Source organism: Microtus oregoni, unplaced genomic scaffold (genome assembly GCF_018167655.1).
Source record: "Microtus oregoni isolate MIOR12 unplaced genomic scaffold, Mior012 000002F_ref0000024, whole genome shotgun sequence".
In the NCBI taxonomy this organism is placed as follows: Eukaryota; Metazoa; Chordata; class Mammalia; order Rodentia; family Cricetidae; genus Microtus; species Microtus oregoni.
Genome location: NW_024543061.1, coordinates 45,603,256 through 45,625,317, shown reverse-complemented (window position 1 = coordinate 45,625,317; position 22,062 = coordinate 45,603,256). Strand labels below are relative to the sequence as shown.

Below are 22,062 nucleotides of genomic sequence, written 5' to 3'. Positions count from 1 at the left end.
CAAAAGTAGAGAGGAGGGATTTCATGAAACTTGACCACTACCTAAGGATCTTCACTGGACATGTAGGACATGTAGAAAAATGACTTCTGAAATTGCCTAAAGGTGAGACAATCCTTCAGGGTTCTTGCTTCATGAAAGAGTCTGTGATACATTCTGCAGGATATAGAATAAAGTGACTGGCAAACTGCCAATATAGACAGAACTGTCTTTGAAATTTCCTACTATATTGAAAAGTCTGCTGGATACTATGGGCCTGTAGGCTAAAGATAGATGCCCCAATGGTACAAAAGAACTTTGGGTGACTGTCCAGGCAGCGAGGTGTCTCTGTCAATTCTAAAGTTTTGGAAGTTGCTTACAGTGTACTTCCTGCTTACTTAGGTAATATTATATCCTTCTGGAGACTTTGATGGAGTTGGAGAATAAATAGTTACAGTTATAGTATTTCTTAGTTATGATAAAAGATAAATTATATATACATATGTTAACTGTAATTTTTGCTTGATACCTATTTTGTTATATATAATTTTACTATGTTAAAGTTAAAACCTTCCTTTTTATTTAAACAGAAAAGGGGAAATGGTGTGAGAGGTCCTTTTGTCTGTGTGTCTCTTTTCTTGTTAATGAATAAAGAAACTGCTTTGGGCCTGTGGATAGGTCAGAACTTTGGTAGCTGGGGAAGACAGAACTGAATTCTGAGAGAAGGAAAGAGTCAGGGAGATGCCATGGATCCTGCCACCAGAGATAGACATGCTGAAACTTTGCTAGTAGACCATGACTTTGTGCTGATAGACAGATTACTAGAAATGGGTTAAACTGAGATGTAAGAGTTATCCAATAAGAAGTTAGAGCTAATGGGCCAAACATTTTTAATTATTATTTAATTAATATAATTTTTGTGTGGTTATTTCAGTTTTGGGCAGCTGGGACAAATAAGCGGGCCCTCCTACAACAGTGCTATGAAAGAGAGATGTCATAAAAAATGGGACTGACAATATATTAATTACATAGTGTTTATATTACTCTAGGTATGGACAAAAATGGAAAAGTAACATCATATGTAAATAATTTCATTACAAAGTTTATGAAGTACACTGAATACAGTGAAAGAGTTGAAATGGTTACAAAGAAAGCAACCAGTACAGAAAGGTCTAAAGAGTATTGCAGATAATTGAATATCAAGTACAAAAACTCGGCATGTGAAAAGTCTTAATATTTTTTGAACATAGTATACATTTTCTACTGTAAAAGTTTGGGCTTAGTTTATTGTATATAGAAAGAATGAACAAGTATGTGTTCAGATAAACAAAGTATACAAAATAAAAATTGTTCAATGATCTTTTGAACAAGCTATTTTTTTAAGTATCCAGTAAGTTTTAATCATGGGAAGAAAAACTTACTATTTTGAGTAACACCAATGTGATGTTTAAAAGGTAGCATAGTTATTTATAAATACCATTAAAATAAAAATATTATATGATGGAATTAATTGTACCAAATACACAATGTTCTGATGTCAATTTTAATACTAGAAAGCACTAAGAACAAAAAGAGTTATGCTAATAATGCTCATCCTCCTGCAGTCTCAGCACCAGTTAGAAAGAGGCAAGAGGATCATTTGTTCAAGGTCATTCTTGGATAAACAGTGAGTTTGAGTCCAGCATGGGACACAATATGTCTTGTCAATAAGAGTTAGGGAGAGAGAAAAAGAGGGCAATAGGGATAGAAAAAAGAAGAAGAGGAGGAATGATGGAGGAAGGTCATTGGTTAAGTAATAAAGAAACTGCTTGACCTCATACGTTGAAACATAGGTGGGAGGAGTAAAAGGAACAGAATGCTGGGAGGAAGAGGAAGCTGAGTCAAGGAGTCGCCATGATTCTCCCACTCCAGGAAGACGCAGGTTAAGATCATTCCTGGTAAGCCAGCTCGTGGGCTACACAGTTTATTAGAAATGGGTTGATTGGGATATCAGAATTAGCCCAGTAAGGACTAGAGCTAATGGGCCAAGCAGTGTTTAAAAGAATACAGTTTCCGTGTAATTATTTCGGGTAAAGCTAGCCTGGTGGCGGGACGCAGCTCCGCCGCTCCTACTACTACAGAGGACGATGAGAGGAGGAGAAACAGAGAAGAGGGGAGAGTACTTGATACACTCTTTCAAACATTTCGTGCTTGAAATGTTCTCTATCACATACTCTTCTGCTAAGGGATCACATCCCCTATGTAATGTCAGCCTATACACAAGGCATTCACTTTCAATGCTGACAAAACAGAAATGCCTTTCCTACATCATCACCAGACTCAGGAAACAATTTCATTCAGGGTTTAGGAATCAATTACTTGGGAATAAGGTGTGATGATCTAACAACCACTTTTGTCATGGTCATTGCATAAAAACAATGTTTTCAGCATTCAACTTTGGGCCATCTCTATCAGAAATTGCAAAGATGTCACTTTGCTTAGAAGTATTGCCTCATGTTTTGTTCCTAAAGGTGCTATTATGCTAACAATAAATCTGGCAGACCATAGGCAGAGTGTGAGTTGTGATATACTCAATATTCATCACACATGAACCCAAAGGGATATCCATTATGTGCTTCTGGGATTCTTGAGTAAAACAGGTTTATTACACCTGCCAATTTCCATGGATTTGCTGTGTGATACATAGTCTTCTGTGAAGAATGCTTGATCGCAGTGAACATTTCCATTCTTGTGGCTTTTCACTTCAGGTAGCTTATTTACTCTGGCTCTCAAGTCAATAAAAAACTTATTTGAAACAGAGCAAAGTCAAGATATCATAAATACTTCCCAATGAACTTTCTAGAGGTTGGTAACTGTGTATATTTATGTCTTGTATTTTTCTACAGAATTGTTTTTTAAAAATTGCTGATGGAATTAGATGTTTTATTTATTGGTATCAGTCCTAAAATATCTTAATTAAAAATCAATGCTTTGACAGAAAATTTTAAAATAAATATATTTGTATGTAAACAATAGCAGGAAACAAATCTTGCAATTTTAAATTTTAGTTTCACAAAAGGAATTGGTATGTTTAGGAACAGCATCACAATAAGCTTTGAAGACACGATACGAACCTTACAATAGTAACAGTACTATACCAGCCACTAAGTCTCTCTGTCTCCATGCCCAGGACCTTGAATTACTCAGTTTGCTTCTGCAAAGCAGTGTCTGACTCGAAGCCTAATATTTCCTTAGGTCTGACAAGATAGGTGCTCAGGAAAGAGAGGAGAGAGAGAGAGAGAGAGAGAGAGAGAGACAGAGAGAGACAGAGAGAGAGAGAGACAGAGAGAGAGAGAGAGACAGAGAGAACATGTGTGAGTATGCCTACACAGGGAGACATGGAGGATAGAGTTCAATCTCAAAGGCGATTCCTCAGCCAGTGCCCAACATTTTCAAGGGAGTGGATGTGGCTCTCTCCAGTTCTTCTACGTTCAGATTAGAGAGCATCAAAAAAACTTTAAAAAGTGATTTAGGGAGTCAAGCACACACCTTCACTCTTTCAAGGAAAACAACTATACCAACTGACATGTTAGGGTCCTCAGGTTATGCTTATAAGATTCACACAAAAACACTCAACACAGAACAAAACAAACAAATACAAATGACATACAATTGAATAATTGTAGTAAGAGCTTGATCCTTTTAGCCAATGCTATTTGGGGTGTCTTGCCCTCTGGGAGTGGTTTCTTCTGAACATCTGACCTGATAAAACTGAGGAGGAGGCCTTGTGTACTCACTCTCTTTTGGACTGTAGAGTGGGAGCAAGCTGCCAAGAAACAGCTTGCCTTAGACCTCTTCCTCTTCACTCTAAGGGCAGCTGGATCATCATCAGCAACTACTTGGTTCCACATTTGTGAGTTTGTATTTCCGCTGCACCCCTTAATAAATTATTAAATAAACTTTGGTGGGTTCTCACTTCAAATGATTTTTGATTATGAGCCAAGAGAAATTTTTAAAGGTTACAATGCAAACAATATAATTTTTGTTAAAATAATAAAGATGATACACGAGCATTGTGTAGAAATACTTGAGGTGGAAATGCTTTTCTTGTCTTCTATATCACAGCTCATCATAAAGGCAGTCAGGCTAGGAATTCAAACTAGGTAGGAATCTGGTTTCAGAATCTGATGCAGAGACGCAAGCAAGGAGTGCTGTTTACTGGTTTGTAGCCCACAGCACAGCTTGCTCAGCCTGCATTTGGCATATAGTTGACAGAACCATCAACTCAGGAATGGTGACATCCATTTCAAGGAGCTGGGCCCTTCCACATCAGTCACTAATTTAAAATTGCACGATATACTTACCTACAGGCCTTTGTTATGGAGGTGACTTTTTAACTGATGCTTTCTTCTCTAGGAACTATGACTCTCACTTGTGTATACTAAAATAAAACTAACAGTCACAAGAGCTGTGAATTCCCAATGCCAGCTAACTATGTTCCCTTGATCTTGTGCTTATTTTTATTTTATTTGAGACTCAGGTTTGGTAATCGATCCTCATTGATGATATCACTAAGAACTGTGGCACTTCCCTCGAACTCTGAATTTAAAACTTGCTACCCTTGCCAGGTAGTGGTGGTTTGTGACTTTGAGGCCAGTCAGGTCTATACAGAGAGTTCCAGGACACCCAAGGCTACACAGAAAAACCTTTCCCCCTCCAAAAACAAAAAACAACAAAAACATCAACAATAAACCCCAAAAATCTTCTTATACACTGTCCTGGATAACTTACAACAGCAGTATATGGTTGTTCAAGTAATTACCACTTTTATCTCATGACCATCAAATTTACGCCATTACTAACATTTGATATTTTATAACAATATTTAATATTTTAAATGCTAAATTTTATGATTTAGCTGTAATTGTGAAAACTGTTGCAAATTACATTGAAACATAGCATGATACTCAGTTTTCTGTTGCTTTCATAAACACTTAAATGTATAGGAAAGTAACTAGGAAGCATTTATTTTTAACTCACATGTACAAAGATTTGATTTTATGATCAAATGGACCTGTTTTATCGTGAGATAATAAGTAGTGAGAGCCCAGCTCAGAGGAAAGTCTGTTATCTCATGACTAGGGAATAAAATTGTGAAAGCAGAAGAATGTGGGGTTCTATGGAGAATTTAAGCTGGTGTTTACCTAGAGGCCTGCTGACCAATGTCCTGGAAAAAACTTTGCAGATTACCAAAGGAGAAAGTAAACACATACCCAGCAACAAACTCTTCACTCTACAGTGGTAGCATGCCTGTCAGATGCGCTAGTGCAATAGTGGCACAAAGTTTTGGGAATAACCAACCAATAGCTGCCTCAGTCTAGGGCCACTCCATGAGATGGAAACTCTATCTAACACTGCTTAGGCCAGGGAGACTATATAGGCCATGGACCTAAAGGAACAAACAATACTACTCTTCTGCAATAAAAGGACGCCTAATACCATTCTACTATACTCTTCTATCAATGTCTTGCTCAGCCATCATCAGAGATACTTCTTCCTGTTCATTGATATTTCATTTGTATTTTAATAAAGCTTGCCTGAAGTTCTGAGAGTAAAATAGCCACACTGATCAACATTACAGATCAGGTAATGTTGACACCCACCTTTAATCCCAATAGCCACACTAGTTTGCCATAGAAACAAGGTGGTAGTGGTACATTTCTTTAGTCCCAGCACTAGAGAGGAATATAAAACAGGAGGAAACGGCTCAACACACAGTCTCATTCAGAGATATCTGAAGGCAGAAACTAGATTTTGGACTGAGGTAAAGGTAAGAGCCAGTAGCTGGCTGTTTTGCTTTTCTGAACTTCAGGTGGAACCCCAGTTTCTGTCTGTGGGTTTTTAATAATCATGTTACATTTATACAGTGAATAGGAAAAAAATATAGAGACCAACAGCTAGAAAATGTGCAGAGAGTTAGAGACCTTTGAATACTCAATAGTAAATGGAATGTCTCCATTTAATCCTTCCCTTGTGGAAATAAAGGCTGAAAGACTGAAGAGCCAGAAGGGATGGAGGACATGAAGGAAACAAGGCCTTTGAATTAGAGAAGAACCATCCCACACAGGGTCTGAATGAGCTCTCACAAGGCCTGGAAGATTCTGCACCTAATGAACTCCCAGCTCTGTGAAGGGAAGTGCACACAAGCCTCCATCCCTAAGGAAGGAGCTATCAGCAATTGAAATCCCCTCCCTAATGAAAATAATAGGTTTCTCCTACTCAGTCTCACTGGGAATACAACTATTCTTAAGGATAGGCACCTTGCACAGCAATACATGATAAACTCACTGGAATTTTTTTCTGCCCCTGTTCCTCTCTCCATTACAGGCCCTTTGTGTATACATTTTGGTTTCTGATTTTGTGTTTCCATGAAATTTCTGTTCATGCAAATGTGTGTTTATCTGCTTCTTTGTGTGTTTATTGTGTTTTTCTTTAGCTATTTTTCTTCTGCTTGTTTATTTTGCCCTGTTCTGGTTTGTTTGTTCTTATTTATTATTGTTGTTATCATTGTTTTAGATGTCTGATTGCATTTTGAAGAGAGAGAGAGAAAAAGGGTGTGGATTTTTTGGGTGGGGAAGTAGGAGATTCTAGGAGTTTTTGAGGTATTATCAGAGTATACTGTACAGAAAAAAAAACAAACATTGCCTTCTTCCAGGTCATACTCCCTGTGAGCTGAGTGACTCTCACTAGGCCTATTTCTTCTAGGTTCAATTACCATCTCCCAATAGTACTACAACGGAGACCAAGCTACCTTTACCACACAGTCCTTAGAAGACAATTAAAGTGTGAATTGTTTAAGATTCTCAACTAGTGACTTTAATGAAATAAAATAGTTAATATATTTTGGGGTTTTTCTCACTATAGAAGATACAGCACTTAATTATGCTCACACAGTTTGGGCTTCTTATACATGTGCTGTTCTAACAATAGAATCTGGTTCTAAGTTGTTCATGCATTTCTGCCAAATACTCTTATGGAGTTGACCCAGTCATACTGTTCAGTGTTAATATATTAAAAACTGTAATAAAGAGGAAGAGAAGGAAGAGACTTCGACAGAAGGAGAAATGGAGACAAAATTGGAGAAGTGGGAAGAGGAAGAAGGAGAGGGATGGGAAGTGGAAGGAGGGAAAAGAGAGAGGAAGATGGGGAGCAGGAGATCAATAATATTTATGCGCATCTCAAGATTCTCAGTTTAATTACATCTGCAAAACACATTTTTGCATCTTATATAATACAATTTCCAAAAAATGAGCCAAGTTATTTGGGGGGCATTTTTAACCATCTCACAATTTTTAATTAAGTAGCTTAAATCTTTTTTCAAAAATTTCCTTAATTAAATGGACCTCTTGTTTTCCTAATATTGAAAAAAGAATTATATTAAAACAAATACATTTTCAAATGATCACACTCCGGGAAATATCGTCAGATCAATAATGTGTAGTTAAACAGATTAGGAGTCATTACAGAGACCCAAGATCTAGTACCCTTCCTTATTCCAGGTGCGAAAAGTTGTGAAGTTCATTAAAGAAAATTCCAAAGTGACCAACAAAAAACAACTTGTCTTTTAAACTGGAAAATAAGGCAATTAAAATACACACATTTTAATGGGTTATAACAGTGAAAGTAGAAAGGGAAGCACGGTAAGCTGTGAAAGACTTGTCTCAGTTTTGGAATTATTATGGCAAGGAAGAACAAAAGAGAGCATATAATAAAGAAACAGAACTCCATCATCAGCCACTTCTCTAATCTAATGTAGTTCCCACATGGAGTGAACTCCATGGAGTCCCAAACAAAACAGATTTAAATCAATGCACTCTTGTAAAACAATATCTTCATCTTTACCTCTGGGGCAACGTTTAGCTGAGATTACCATATTTAAATGGCTATGGCTTAAAAGGAATAGATTCAATCTGTTCTTTACTGATGAAACTGTACACCAAGGACATAGAATTATTTCTCCCTTAGGATAAGACAAAAGGACATGTTGAATCACATCCAAATTGTATAAATAGAAGTTAATAGAAGAGACAGGGCATTTCTCATTTTTGATATGTTTTTGAGAACAATGGTTTTATTTTAATTTAGCACAAAATGTCTTTTAAAGAGCCTATGCTAATTCAATAGACACATTTAAAGGGCAAAATGTTAATGTAGAATTTTGACAGAGAGCTGAAACTTAAAGTAGGTATAGAGTTCTTTAAACATGGGTAATTTGGGGGCACCTTAATGACTTTTCTGTCTGCTTTTAATCTATTACACGAAAGAATACATTACTATTTAGCTCACATCTTTCTTTAAGAGAAGATGTGACATAAACCAAAACAATGCGATCGCTTTGAATAAATTATGACTGTGGTGCTCGGAGATGCTGGATTTACTAATGATGGGAATATTTTGTAAGGTTTCTTATTCTTTCGATTCCTTTTCACATGTTTTAGCATCTTCATGGCTTTTTATATCTTATGATTGCTAGTAAGATATTTTTGGAATTATGGCATTTTTGAATGAGAAATTTGCTCTATTCATTCTTGCATTTTCCCCACATTATATTGAACTGTTACAATTCTATGAGATATACATAGAAGTTGTAGACAAGCAGAAGGTGAAGGTGGCCAAAGAGTTTCTCTGACATTCAGGGGATCTAGTCAGAGGTGAAGCTATGGCACAATGTGGGTAGCTCAACTTGGCAATTAAGAATGGAACTCCCTCCAGGGGTGGGCTGGATAGATGGTTCAGCAGTTAAGAGTCTGCTACTCTTGGAGAGAACCTAAGTTCAGTTTCCCACATCCAAGTGGTGGCTTATAGCTGTTCTGCAGTTCCAAACTATATGATATCTTCTTTTAGATTTCTCAGGCACCATGAAGACAATTCACTCATGCAAATTAAGTAAAAATAGATGTGTCTCAAACAATAAATGAAGGCTAACTGTACTGAACAAACTGTAACTATTACCAGCCACTACTACAGTCTTTATTGTTGTAGATCCCTTTAAGTGCAACCTTACAGCTCTTTACCAAGCAAGAGATGAGGATAATTAGCCTAAATCTAGGCTGTTGGTAGTCATGGGAAGAATGCCACAGAATTGATTCTATCTGTACTCTATGCCTTGGTGTCATTTGGCTGGGTTCTTAAGATTTTTATTTTGAAATCAGTGGAGGCCAGCATGTGAAAAAATCTGATTTTTAAGCAAATGAAAGACTGTGAGGATGAAAGGCAAACCAGCATAGCTGTCTCAGATGAACGTTGTGTGGAATAGTTATGTCCCAGATGGGTCTAGCTCATCAAGATACAGAGCATCGGGCAAAACCCAAAGCATATGCCAATGAAGCTTATCCTAACCTGCATCCCACAAAACCATTATGCCAACATATGGCTATTTGATACATCAGGTGGTTTAAAACATTTGAATCAAGGAGGTTTGTTAAAAGGGAAATTAATTAATAAACAAATATGTCTACCCTTAAATGGAATGGAAGAACATTTTTGCCCTTCTTTGATTAATGAAGAAAAAGAAAAAAAAGAGTTCCAAAATTTCTTTTTAATTTTACAAGAGCATTTTACATCACTTTTGTCTACACTTTAACTTAGCACACCTTTTCTCTAATAAATTCTAAGTTGAGAGGAAATAGACATTTTCATTTTAGAGACATGAAGACTTCACTGTAACTGAAATTATAAATGCTTTTATAAATGATAAATCACTTAATCACATTTTACCAAATATCATTTTTGAAAATTCAGGAATTTAATAATAATGTGTCAAAAGAGTTATTTTACACATTTTGAGAATTTTTCTATTTGAAGTAAAGGTTACTCTCACAAATTTATCACTTGACCATTGAAATAACTTACGGCTTGTGCATTTTCAAACTTGTTTCATCTCAGGGAAGATATACAGCACTAATATATTTATCAATCTAAACTCATAATAATAGAACACTTTACCTGCACAAGAGTTTATGAGTGGCAGCAGAATTACCAGTTTCCATAGCAACCTCATCTCCACGTTCTAAGGTCAAAAATTTCTCCCATGCAATCAGCAGGAAAGAAGATTGTATCTTCTAGTCAGTATGATAGCAATCTGTCTGAAGGAAACAAAATTGACAAACATGACTATCATAATATGTATTCCAAATGCTAAGAATTGACTAGATTTATTGAAAATATATTATAAAAATAAAGTAACATAAATGACTATACATTGCAATACTTATATTTTGCTGAGCTTTACACATTTCAGTTCACACTTTCATAATTTCAGTTCACATATTATCTATTTGTCATCTGCTATAAAACTTATTGTAATTTTAATTAATTAGAATAGTATTCAATTCAATGCATAACATGAGAATTAAATTTTCCATTAATTGGATTTTAAACCTCTGATTTTAACTTTCAGTGATTATATTCCAACACATCTACGTATATATAATATATTAACAAAAGTTTCATAGAAATCACAGATTTTCTAAGGGTTCTATTCAAATTATTGAGAACATACTCATTATTAGTCATCACTTTTCTTGATGTTACTATAATGGAAACCAATATTATCACTAATTTCTGTAAGAAATCAATTGTCTGTGGTATTATTTTGCAGATAGAAGATGTACTTTCCCCAAGGGGTTACACCATAATTGTTTCTAATTTACTTTGACATTTTAGCTATTCCATGACAAATGAGACCAACAGAAGGTGCTAGTTTGCCCTTTACTTCACTAAAGAAATCTAATAATGGGTTTATAAACACTTATAAACTTATAAAAATTAGAATAACCTTAAGATAAACTATGCTGGGTCATTTTCATGAAACTATTAAATACCAAATGAAGCTTTAAGTGTTGCAGAACTATATTCAAGCTCAAATAACTTTAGAAAGTGTTTAGATATTATGTATATAACAAGTAATAAAATTTGAAAATTTCCAGATGTTTTAAATTTCAAAAGGCTTTCACTTATTTTTGCATCTATTTATTTCAGAAAATAAATATAAATCAATCAATAAACAAAATATAATTATAAGTATGAATAGTTATGAAAACAGTGATTATATTCCAATTTATAAAGTTAAAAATATGTTTTCAAGACTTAAAAAAAGAGATGGAAATCACAGGCATAAACAAATAGTGTTTTGGTCAAAAAACAACTCTGAGTTGATGCTATTGTTTCCAAGCTCACAAGTATCTGATGACCTCACAAGTGCTCGCATGGGCTTTCCATTCCTTTTTCATCGTGTGTGACGGTGCAACATTTCAACTCAAGCAAAATCATATATTGCATTCATTCATTCGTTTATTTGTTTATTTTTACTCTCTGTAAGACTTTAGTTAATTTTGAGCAATATTCCTAAAATCTTGGTTTGAGAGACATTTGATAAATTAGCAAAACAAAAACAAAACTTAGTAAAAATACAGCAAAAGCAAACCGAGAACAAAAACTGAATGGAAATAGAAATTAAATCATAAAAAGAATTCACCACAGAAAGGTCAATAACCTATAAGGTACACGTATTGTTACCAGGAAGAGCATAGGTCTAAATGGGTAAAAATGCTATGACCTAAATGAAAGAGAACACTGCTGAGGGACAAGCTGAGTTTGCAAAGACATAAATAGCATCCAGCACAATACTCAAAAGAACTATTTAAGATAGGGTGGGTAAATGTTCAAATATATGAGAGCTATATATTTTCCTTTGAGTATTTGGTCAAAATTTAATTGACATCTCTACTAGTCAAAAAAAGAAAAATGGGTAGAAAATGGTACAATTATGTAGTTGAATTTAATCCTACATTTGTCACTACAAAAGGGATGATTTTTTTTTATCTACAGTAGCAAAATAAGCATTTTCCCTACTCACTAGACTATTGACATCATTTTTTTGTATAAAACAAAGATTTTTATCATATTCTGACAGTATTTTAAAACTTTGAATTATTCTCTATCACACTTCCAAATTCAGTAGAATAATATTCACAATCGTATAAATTTGGAATCTTCCACTTCCAGCTGGTTTATTTACAAAACATGCCCATGACAGCAATCTGTTCCCCAATCACTATGAATACACCATCTATTAACTGTAAAGATATTGCTGGATTTACACAGAATTTCCTCCAAGACTCTACAGACTCCTTAAAAGCTGCTCCACAATAGCATAGCCATATTTCTCTAATTTTCCCTGCCCAGTATCTGTGTACTCAAATGTCATGACAGAATTATTAATAGTACTTCTTTCTCCCAAAAGTCACAGTTTACAAGATAAATTATATGGTCCACTTGTTTCATGGATATTCATTATTTCCACTACCAGACTCTCTTGTCCTCCTCTCATGATGAAAGCTCTGTGGGTGTCTCTAGAGAAGTACAACTCCTTATGCAGACCCAGTTTATAAAGTTGTAGCAGTATTGCCCCTGCCTCTCACCTCCAGGAATTCATTTCCTTTGCTACAGTATTTTCTAAAGGAAAATACATATCCCTTAACACTGAAACTAGAAACAGTCAAGTCAAATTTTAATATTTTTACTATTAATATTTAGGTATCACGATCTGATATAAAATATTATTGTATAGATTCTACCATGACACCGTCTTAACTTAATGGCTAAAATTTCACAGTTCTCAATTTAGGAATTTTTGTTAAAACTCTGCACTGTATCACTTCCCTTGCTATAATGGATAGGACTCCAACTGTCAAAACTCCACCTCCACATGGGTTGCAACCCCAAACATAAACTCCACCCCCCCCCCCCCCGACTTTCTACTCATTTCAATAACAAGGTTCCCATGATGCCAGCAGAATGCAGACTCCCTTGTTTATTAGCATGTTGCCTCCCATTCTTCCATGTCCTGTTTATATGGCCAGTGAAGAATCTAGAACATGACTGTTCTTTCATTTGCTGCTGTGAGACACAAATTTGCCTTTTGTGCTTTTAATATTATAGAAATTTGTCCTTCCACCCAATCAACCTACAATACTATCTGAAATCAGAGAATCATAAAATTGTCAACTATGCTGGTCTATGGAAATTTAAAATGCCTGAGCCACCAAAACAATTATTTGCCAAATCTTGTTTGTTAAGCAGAATGGCATACTTCCTCACAGTGGTTGAGTAAGAGAGGAAGTATAGTTACTGAGAGGAAGTGCTAAGTGTGTCATTGTTAGTTAAACAAATTAGCAACTGGTAAAGATGGCTAAACTGGAAATCAGCAAAGATAGATGCAACTACCATCTTGCTTCAGTGTGGATATTGGTGTTTGTTTCATTTATAATTGTGGACTCCAAATTTCCTCCTTTGAAAACTGAAGAGTTTGACATACAAATCACCTTCAAACATTTTTGTATTTTTTCTAGAGTTGCTTGATCCATCATATTCGGTGTATAATTTCATTGCAAATATGCTGTCCTTTCCTATTTGATTGCTTATAAGCATATGGTAATGAGGGCAAAGCCCAAAAGACACTGTATTTGCTATTGCTGTATGAAGACAGCTTAAATACTTACGTATCTTTTGCCTTTTCTAAAAGTTATGATTGGAAAAGTTAAGATTGCTCAAGAATCAGGAAAATGTTCTGGCTCAATAAAAACTATCCGGTTAACAAAAGTGTGATATTTATTTACTCACTGGTACTAGGGTAGAATAGTCACTATATAAAATGTTTGCTGAAAAGTGATCTGAAAGGCAATCACATGTGCCTAAGGACCTTGAGATTACTAAGGCTGAAGGGATGAAAAGAGAAAGCTTACAAAGCAAACTTAATGCACAGTAACTTCTACAGTTTTAAGAGGTTTTATAAATGTGTCACCAGTGTCCTATTTCAGGTGCCGGTTATAGGCCAGGCAATCTTTTAAATGGTATTTTGGATCAAAGAAGTAGGTGCCTTGGTTCATAACCTAACTGCTAAGGTTATTGTTCTATTATTACTAGATGAACTTTGTGGCTTCTAGATTGTATCTGTTCACTTTTTCTCTCATGAAATTTCTCAATGTCAGTTTTTCAATGTTTCAAACACTTTAAGAAAAGACTTTGTATAGGTCTACAATTCCTTTTCTATAATTAAAAACCTCTGATAGTTCTAATATTCATGTAATTTTTGAGGCAAAGTCTTTCTCAAAATAATATGTGTTAGATTGGACCTTTTTATTTCATTTAGTATGAATATTTATGATTTTATGATAATCAAAAATGTTGGTCAATGATGGAAGTTTGTACCTTAGGCATACATATTGTACTATTCATACATATATGCAATGCAAATGTACATTTATATTACAAATATGTATATAATATAAATGTGCTTATATAAATATATAAATTTATGAATATATACTTATATTATGCTACCTTACTGGAGGTTATTAATGATTCTCAATGTGACATTATGTACAATCACTGAATGGACAAGTCTCTGGACATAACTGTGAGGGAGTAAGAATTAGGTTATTTTAGGTTGTGGGTTTTAGCCAAAATATCAATGGTACTGATTCCTGGGCAAAAGTTTTAGACTGTGTCAAAAGGGGCAGTGTAGCAAAGAAGCAGAATTTGTCTGTCTGCTACTTAAGACACTGACAGAGTGTGGAGATGTTATGATATCAGCGGCCAGAACAACCCTGAATATGTGAAACAAAATGACTTTATATCCCTAAGTTACTATTGTCTGTACTTTGTCACAAGTGTAAAATACCTAACATTTGTTATGTTACGCATTAACACAAGTCAACAACTGGCAGCCCACTGAACAAATTAAACACTCTGCCTACTTTTGTCAATAAAATTTCCTTTGAACCCACAGTGCCTATTTATGTATGTATGGTCTATGTCAAGAGAGGCGGAAAGAAATAGTAGTTCCTATGCCTACAAAGCTAACAGTATTTACTGTCTGATGTTTTATGGCTTTGGAGATTGATGAAATTTCTTTGCATATGCATGGACAGACGGCCTCTAAACTACACAACACCTTTTAGCAGGGAAGATTCACTCAGTACAACGATTAGAGAACTTCATTTATCTAACTTTATATAGACAATCTCAATGAAAATACCATAGGCCAAGTAGGAAAATACCCTAGGTCCTGCATGTTCAGCAGCTTCAGACTTCTGTCTATATTTGACCTCTTCTAACCATGTAATCTAGACCTGCATTTGATCCCTAAAGTTATATGAGTGAATAAAAAGGAAATATTGTGGGACAAAGAGATCATATCCAATGCTAATTTTATTTCCCCAGACAATCGTAAAAGCATCTTTAGGTGATTCAGAATAATTACTTTTGCTTGTGTTTTTTTAGAAAAGATAAATTATCTACTCTTTGGCTCTAAAATCCAACTATTAGTTCCTGAATTTTTTATGAACCAGAAACAAATATAAACGTCATATATTGACCCTACATGAGGATTTGGGGAATCATGTGATAATGCCACCATCATTAAAATTGGTATACTCATTAGGCAAGGTAGATAATGAGACTTATCATAATGAGAGAGACAGAATCATTCTTTATCATTCACAATAGGGTGTTTCTAGCTTTTTGTTTCATCAAAGAACTAGAGATATTTACTTAACTAAGATGCCATGGTAGATGTGTGTGCACATAGCCTGAAATAAGCCTTTATATGGATACACTATTATTGTCAGTTCTTAATGACTGTATTTATCAAATTATAGTGAATGCCAAAGATAATCTAGAATGCTGTATTTTATGATAAACATACATCAGAGAGATTAAGGAAATTGTTCAACTCTCTCAATATAATGCTCTTTGATTTCTATAGGTAGATTTAGATAACACCAACTTGGGTGATATAGAATTATGTGATTTAGCTTATATGGAAATTTTTATGTCAAGTGAACAGTATATCTTTTTCTTAACTCCATTGCACTATCTGAAATACTTCTGTAAAATTGACCAAAAAAAAAAAAAAAGAATGTTTACTAAATGGATTTAGTTACTGCTCTCCCTAAGTTTAAGTCGATACAATGGCCTAAGGAGGGCTGTTTCTTCAAAGTTAGCCAACTTCTCTCTCTGATCATGACTCATTTGTGAGTTTTTAGTGTGTCAAGAAACTATTGTGAAAGCACGGCCACAAATTGACTTTATTCGGTCTTTAGCTATAGAAACATTGACATCAATGAATTTCCTAGCAGAGATCAAGATCCATTTTCAGCTGGTGTGTTCATCATCAGAATAAATGTGCTCAGTGCTAATTGCTCTTTTGTTTTTAATTGACCAGTTATTTAACTGCATCAGATAAATTTAAAAATCCTCATTTCACTTTCTTCAGGTGACTCTACTGTTTAATTTCACTGTAAGAAACATCTATGTTTAGAAGCTATGAGAAGACTCTTAATTTTTACAACAACCTTTAAAGTTGGCATCCATGTATTTATTTATGACCAACTTAAATCAAAAATAAATTTAACTGAAACATTTATGATTTGAAAAAAAAATTGTGGTTTTGACACAAAAACCGTACCAGGTAAAATACTAAGATAAATTATACTATCATGTTCTTTGTTTTCAGAATATATCATTTATGAAGAATGTTATACCAAGTTCTCAAAAAATAAGCAACCATAATAGATGATGAAATAATAGATAGATATGACAAAATGCATTTAATGTGATCATAAAGCATTGCTTTCTTTTGCAAAGATATGACTACATGCTAAGTTGTTAATAGTATAAAAGAAATGATAATGCATTTGTTGTGAAAGAATTATCTGCTACATTTTATTTTATATTTGTTTTTTGCTTTTTAATTTTTTTCTGTTGTTTCTGAACTTATGATGTAGCACAACGTGATGTAGCACAAGTTAATATAGCACAAGCTGGCTATGTCTCAAAATCTCCCTGCTTCAGTTTTCCAAAGGATGTACCAATTCCTAGTTAATTTTGTCTGGTTTCTAATTAGAGAAACAAAGCTAAAGTATTAACTCAGCCACCAATATAGTCTCCCTCAGAAGCTCAGAGTAGTTCCTGGAGGCCATGGATTCTTGCTCAAAGAGACCAATGTGAAGAAATTGTCATTAAGACTGAAGAAAATCCATCCTTCCGCTGTATTTTAAACCTAAAGGCAATTCAGTATATAGATGACAAAGACAGACATTTTACTTGTTTATCTGATAAAGGAGAAGCCCAGAGGATGCCAATTGTTTCCATATTTTAGCCCAGGATTGAGAATAAACCCCAGGCCTTGAAATTTCAAGGGTTCTCCACAACTTTGTGCCCCACTTGATTTGTAACAATGGATATAGCTCCTAAGGCCAGCTGCAGATTCTGTTTGTACCTATATTTCAATCTGCAAAGCATAGGTAGATCCTTCCTGTGGAAATGTTTTTGGTATTCATACTGTCCAGGATAGGAGAACAAAGGTAGTGATGTAACTGTCATTTGGAGGGTTGTAACATTCGTTCTTCAGTCATAAAACATAGGAAACACTTGCAAATCTAAGCTTAATAAGTGTAATCAAGAACAAAGCATCACATAGTCCTTGTGCTATCTAAGATATAGGAAATACTGGATGATATCCATATAGTTTACTTACTAGGTTGCATGGTTTTGTTTTGTGTCCTGTGTTTGCAGGATGGATTACTAGGTAGGAGTGGGCAGAACTTACAGGACAAAGAGTGCCAAAGTTCAGAAGAATGAGTACAGTAAAAAGACTCAATTTATATCCCAATTTATTCTAGTAAATGTTTTTATCTTCTAAAAGTAGTGTTTTCTGAAATTAGTAGCTCATTTAATTTTGCACAAATTTTAGTTAAACACTGGAAAAACAAACTTTGACAATTCTGGTTCTCAATAATGGATTGAGTAGCAAAATGTATAGCCAAATACTAATGCTAAAGAAAGATTGGATTTTTTGTGTGTGAATTTACTTTCAGACTTTTGTGTTTACTAATGTTCCATTTCCATTACTAAAAGTCACAGTTAGCATAAACATACAGAAATTCAAAGCCACCCTTTGCTACATAGCAAGTTCAAGGCCAGCTTAGGCCTCATGAGACCCTATCTCAAGAGACAAAACCCAAACAAACAGAACTCCCATACTGAAAATCAAGGAAAAGAGAGAGTGATCAGATAAAGTCAAATTGACAAAATGTATGAGAAGAAAAATTAATCCGCGGATATAGGTTGTCAATCCCTCTACTAAAAAATGGTTTCTCATGATAAACCAAATTACATTCAATATTTGATGAAATTTTTGAAAGATAGAAAAAGAGAAATATTGAATATTAGAAAAAACAGAAGTATTTTGAAGGGAATGACAGATGTACATATATACAGGCATAATATATGATTTCATCTAAATGAGGAAGCAGATGTTTTCTTCTTGTTTTATTTCTTCCTTATTAATTCCAATTACAAAATAAACAGGAATATTTTTATTAAGATTCTATTAAAAATGTATGGGTGCAGAACACTGTTTTCCTTGGGTGAAAGTATAAGTAGAGTTATGTTGAGAATAATATTGCATCTGTAAGGGAAACAGGAAACTTTCTTTTTGTATGTTTAAGAAAAAGTTAAAAATCTTGGAAAAATTGTTTCTTGTTATGCTACAATATTCAAAATTAAATATAATTAAAGCAAAGTAGATATTTAGAGGCTGTAACTATAAATCAATCTGGCTATATGGTTTTTAGGTGAAGTATTAGGATATCTTATGACTAGGTTTAAGAAGCAATCTTATTTGAACCTATTTAGGTTTCACATAGGTTGGAGATTAGTGGTTTATTTCTACACCAATGTTATAAAAGGTAAAGACCCAAAATTGACAGAGTGTTAGGTCACTATTTAATGTTTGGTTGCCTTTTGACATAACAACCAAATGCCGATTAATGAGAGCATGGTAGCCCAAACAAGGGAGGTGAAAATGCCAGTTTCCTGATTTTGTGGTCAGGTAGGGGGTTTGTATTCTCTCTTGAACATACGCTTTAAAACTTTGACAAATTGAAACACTCTCCTGGGAGGTAGAGCCAGGATGATGAAGTGCCTAGGAGCCATGAGTTATGAGGGTCAGTGGAAAGAAATGAGTATGTTTAGCCTGGGGAAGTGAGGATTTAGCAGGCAGAGGAGAGCCATCTTCAAATATTTGAAGTGCTGTCTTGTGGAAGAAGGATTAAACTTATTATTTGTGTCTCAGGAGAGCAGAACTGAGACCAAAGGGTGGACACTTCAGAGCAGCAAATCTCAGTTTAATAGCAGCCCTGAGCTTTTTAACAAGTAGGATGTTTAGCCAGTGGTCAAGTGAACGAGCTATGTAATCCAGATGTTCTGGGACACACACAGACTTAGTAGATCTGGAGTTTTAGAGAACAGAAGACTCCATGGATTTGGGTGCTATGATAAATATAGTGAGAAGAGGAGCATCTACTCATAGAATTTGGGAAACGATTAATTGAGTCAGTACATATATATATATATATATATATATATCGGGTGTGTGTGTGTGTGTGTGTGTGTGTGTGAAAGATTAAAGGAAGAATTTTGTCTGTGAAATAATCTGTAAATCTGTAAAACTAATAATATGAATGATGAAAAGTATATAAGGGATAAGCTGGTTGTTACCCCTTCTGGGATACATTGGAGAGTCTTCATAATCCAGTAAAAATGTAGACTACATGACCCCATTAGTCTTTCTAAACCAGAAGCCTTTTATGTTTATACAAAAGCAACAAGATGAAAATCTCCTGACCAGGGCTCATTAACTGCTATTTGAAGAGTTATCTTCATCAAAATCTGTTTAAAATTTAGAAAACTCACATAACTGTGAATATAGTAACTTCACTTTAACTATCTGATAATTCAGAATCACTGGGTCCAAATATGCATAGTGTTAGAACACAAAAACAAACAACAAACATCAAGTGGTTGGGCCAACTGAATGTTTAAGGGGATTCAGACAATAAATAAACAAACAATCAAGGGATTAACTGGCTCTTCAACACCACAGCTAGTACAGACTGGTGGAACAGCGTACAGTCTAATAGACAGCCCATTTTATTCTCCATGTTTCCTGCCCTGTCTTGGAACACACTTGAATGATCCCTGAGCATCATCAGCCAGAAAAGAGTTCTGCTTGCTGGGTTCTTTAAGAGCACAATAAGGAAGAGAAATCTAAGAGGATGAAGACGTATAATGAGAGATACTGGGGAGAGAAGTGGAATTTAAATAAAATCAACAGCAGTAGGAATGACAATGTGGCTTATTAAAAGTGAAGAGGCCCAGATGTACACTGACTTTATTTTATCACAGTCCTATACAGTGTCAACAATTCTTATTTTAATTTTTTTGGTTGAGGAGAATAAAATCAAAAGTGCTTAGTGACCCGGAAGCCTAGCAAGTATCAAAACCATCTCATTGACCATTGTCGTCCAAACCTCAAGCCTGTGATTACTTCCACAATGGCCAATTAGTCAGACTGCATACTTTTACCCAAAGTATACTCTATGAACTTTAAGAAGACATAGCATCTCCTAATAAGGTTGTGAATTAAAAACTCCTTCATTGTGAACAACCTGGGGTGATTCCCACAGTTGCTTTTAGGTCTTTAATGATGTAATAGGACATCAGACATTATACAAAACACAAGATTAAAGATAGTCCTGTAGTTTTCTTCCTTCCAATGAAATATTGAAAGGAAATAAATATCTATGAAACCATATAACTGCAAGATTTTCATTGAGAAACACACACACACCACATGCACACACATACACACACATAAATACTTTGCTGCAAATCTGTACATTATTGAAGGGAAAAGAAAAATAAGACACATCATACAGAGAAAAAAAAAGTTCACTAATTCCATCTTGTTTCTGTTAACTAAAGATCCTGGTCACCAGCTCCTGTACATTTGGGCTTTTACATTCTATTCCATCAGTCTGTCCACTATTAGGTGCATTTGAGCAGCCCTGTCACCATGGAAAGAGGAGTTGCTTTAGGAGGAAAATGTAGCTGCCTATCAACAGCAATGCTGTAAAATCCTGGGAAATTCCTAGGCAACCGAGTTGTCAGCTACACAAATGACACAGAGTGACTGGAAGGAAAGCCTTGATTGTCTGGTAGAACAGTGGGCTGATTGAATAGAAAGGAAGCTCTGAGAAGTCATTGGAAGGGAAAGTGTAAGTGCAACCAAGGTCACAGTGTTGCTTTAAAGTGGCTTCCTTCAGTCCTCTATAATAATGGGCATTGTGGAAGAAGGGATGTGAGCAAACATCAGTGGTTCCATTGCCATCATTCTGGGGGAGTAGGTTTGTGGCTGTGTGCGCATAAATTGCCTAGTTCTTCAGCAGGACCAGTTCACTGTGCGCACCCTAAACTTCTATGAACAGATGCTGACACCATCAGTTCAATCATACAGAGGAAAATGGAAAGGGGATAGCAGCTAATAACTCAGTGACTTCATAGCCTTCTCAAGAAGAAAAAGGTGATTGTCAAACTGTCAAAACTTACTGATTTTTTTGAGAAATTTTATTTTAGTAAAAACATAACCCTTATTACATTTTTAGTAATGTACTAATTGTACAAAATCATGTAGGTTGACCCCATTGTCCTAGGTTTTATTGATGTAGCATCAAAGAAGAACTGTGCAGAATGGAGAGAATGGCTTTATTTGAGATTTTCCACTAAATCATCACTTAAGTCCAAATTTTGTCCATAAGATATAAGAATTTTTGTAGCATTTATTTACTTCAGTGGAGTAATCTTGATTCATCACCAAATGTAGCTACATATATTGTACTTTTTTTTTTTTTTTTTGGTTTTTCGAGACAGGATTTCTCTGCGGCTTTGGAGCCTGTCCTGGAACTAGTTCTGTAGACCAGGCTGGTCTCGAACTCACAGAGATCCGCCTGCCTCTGCCTCCCTAGTGCTGGGATTAAAGGCGTGCGCCACCACCGCCCGGCTTTGTTTTACTTTTTTTTTTTTTTACATATATTGTAAAATGTAGCTACAAGTAAAGCTTAAGGAAAGGACAAGTTTAGCTATTGAAGGTGCTTAAATTTATATCAAATTAATTCAGGGTTTAATAAATAATACCTGCTA

The 22,062-nt window shown here is 35.0% G+C and overlaps 1 protein-coding gene across 4 annotated transcripts in view; it reads right to left on the bottom strand.

Moving 5' to 3' along the window:
- Positions 1-22,062, bottom strand: part of Cntn6 (contactin 6) — a 355,535-nt gene that overhangs the window by 288,750 nt on the left and 44,723 nt on the right. For 3 of the 4 annotated variants that reach the window (XM_041634298.1, XM_041634331.1, XM_041634320.1), the window contains exon 2: positions 9,961-10,100. In XM_041634298.1, the coding sequence (XP_041490232.1) occupies positions 9,961-10,015 (55 nt within the window). In that variant the 5' untranslated portion in view covers positions 10,016-10,100. The remainder of the gene's footprint in view (positions 1-9,960; positions 10,101-22,062) is intronic. The other variant, XM_041634309.1, reaches the window with a different exon arrangement.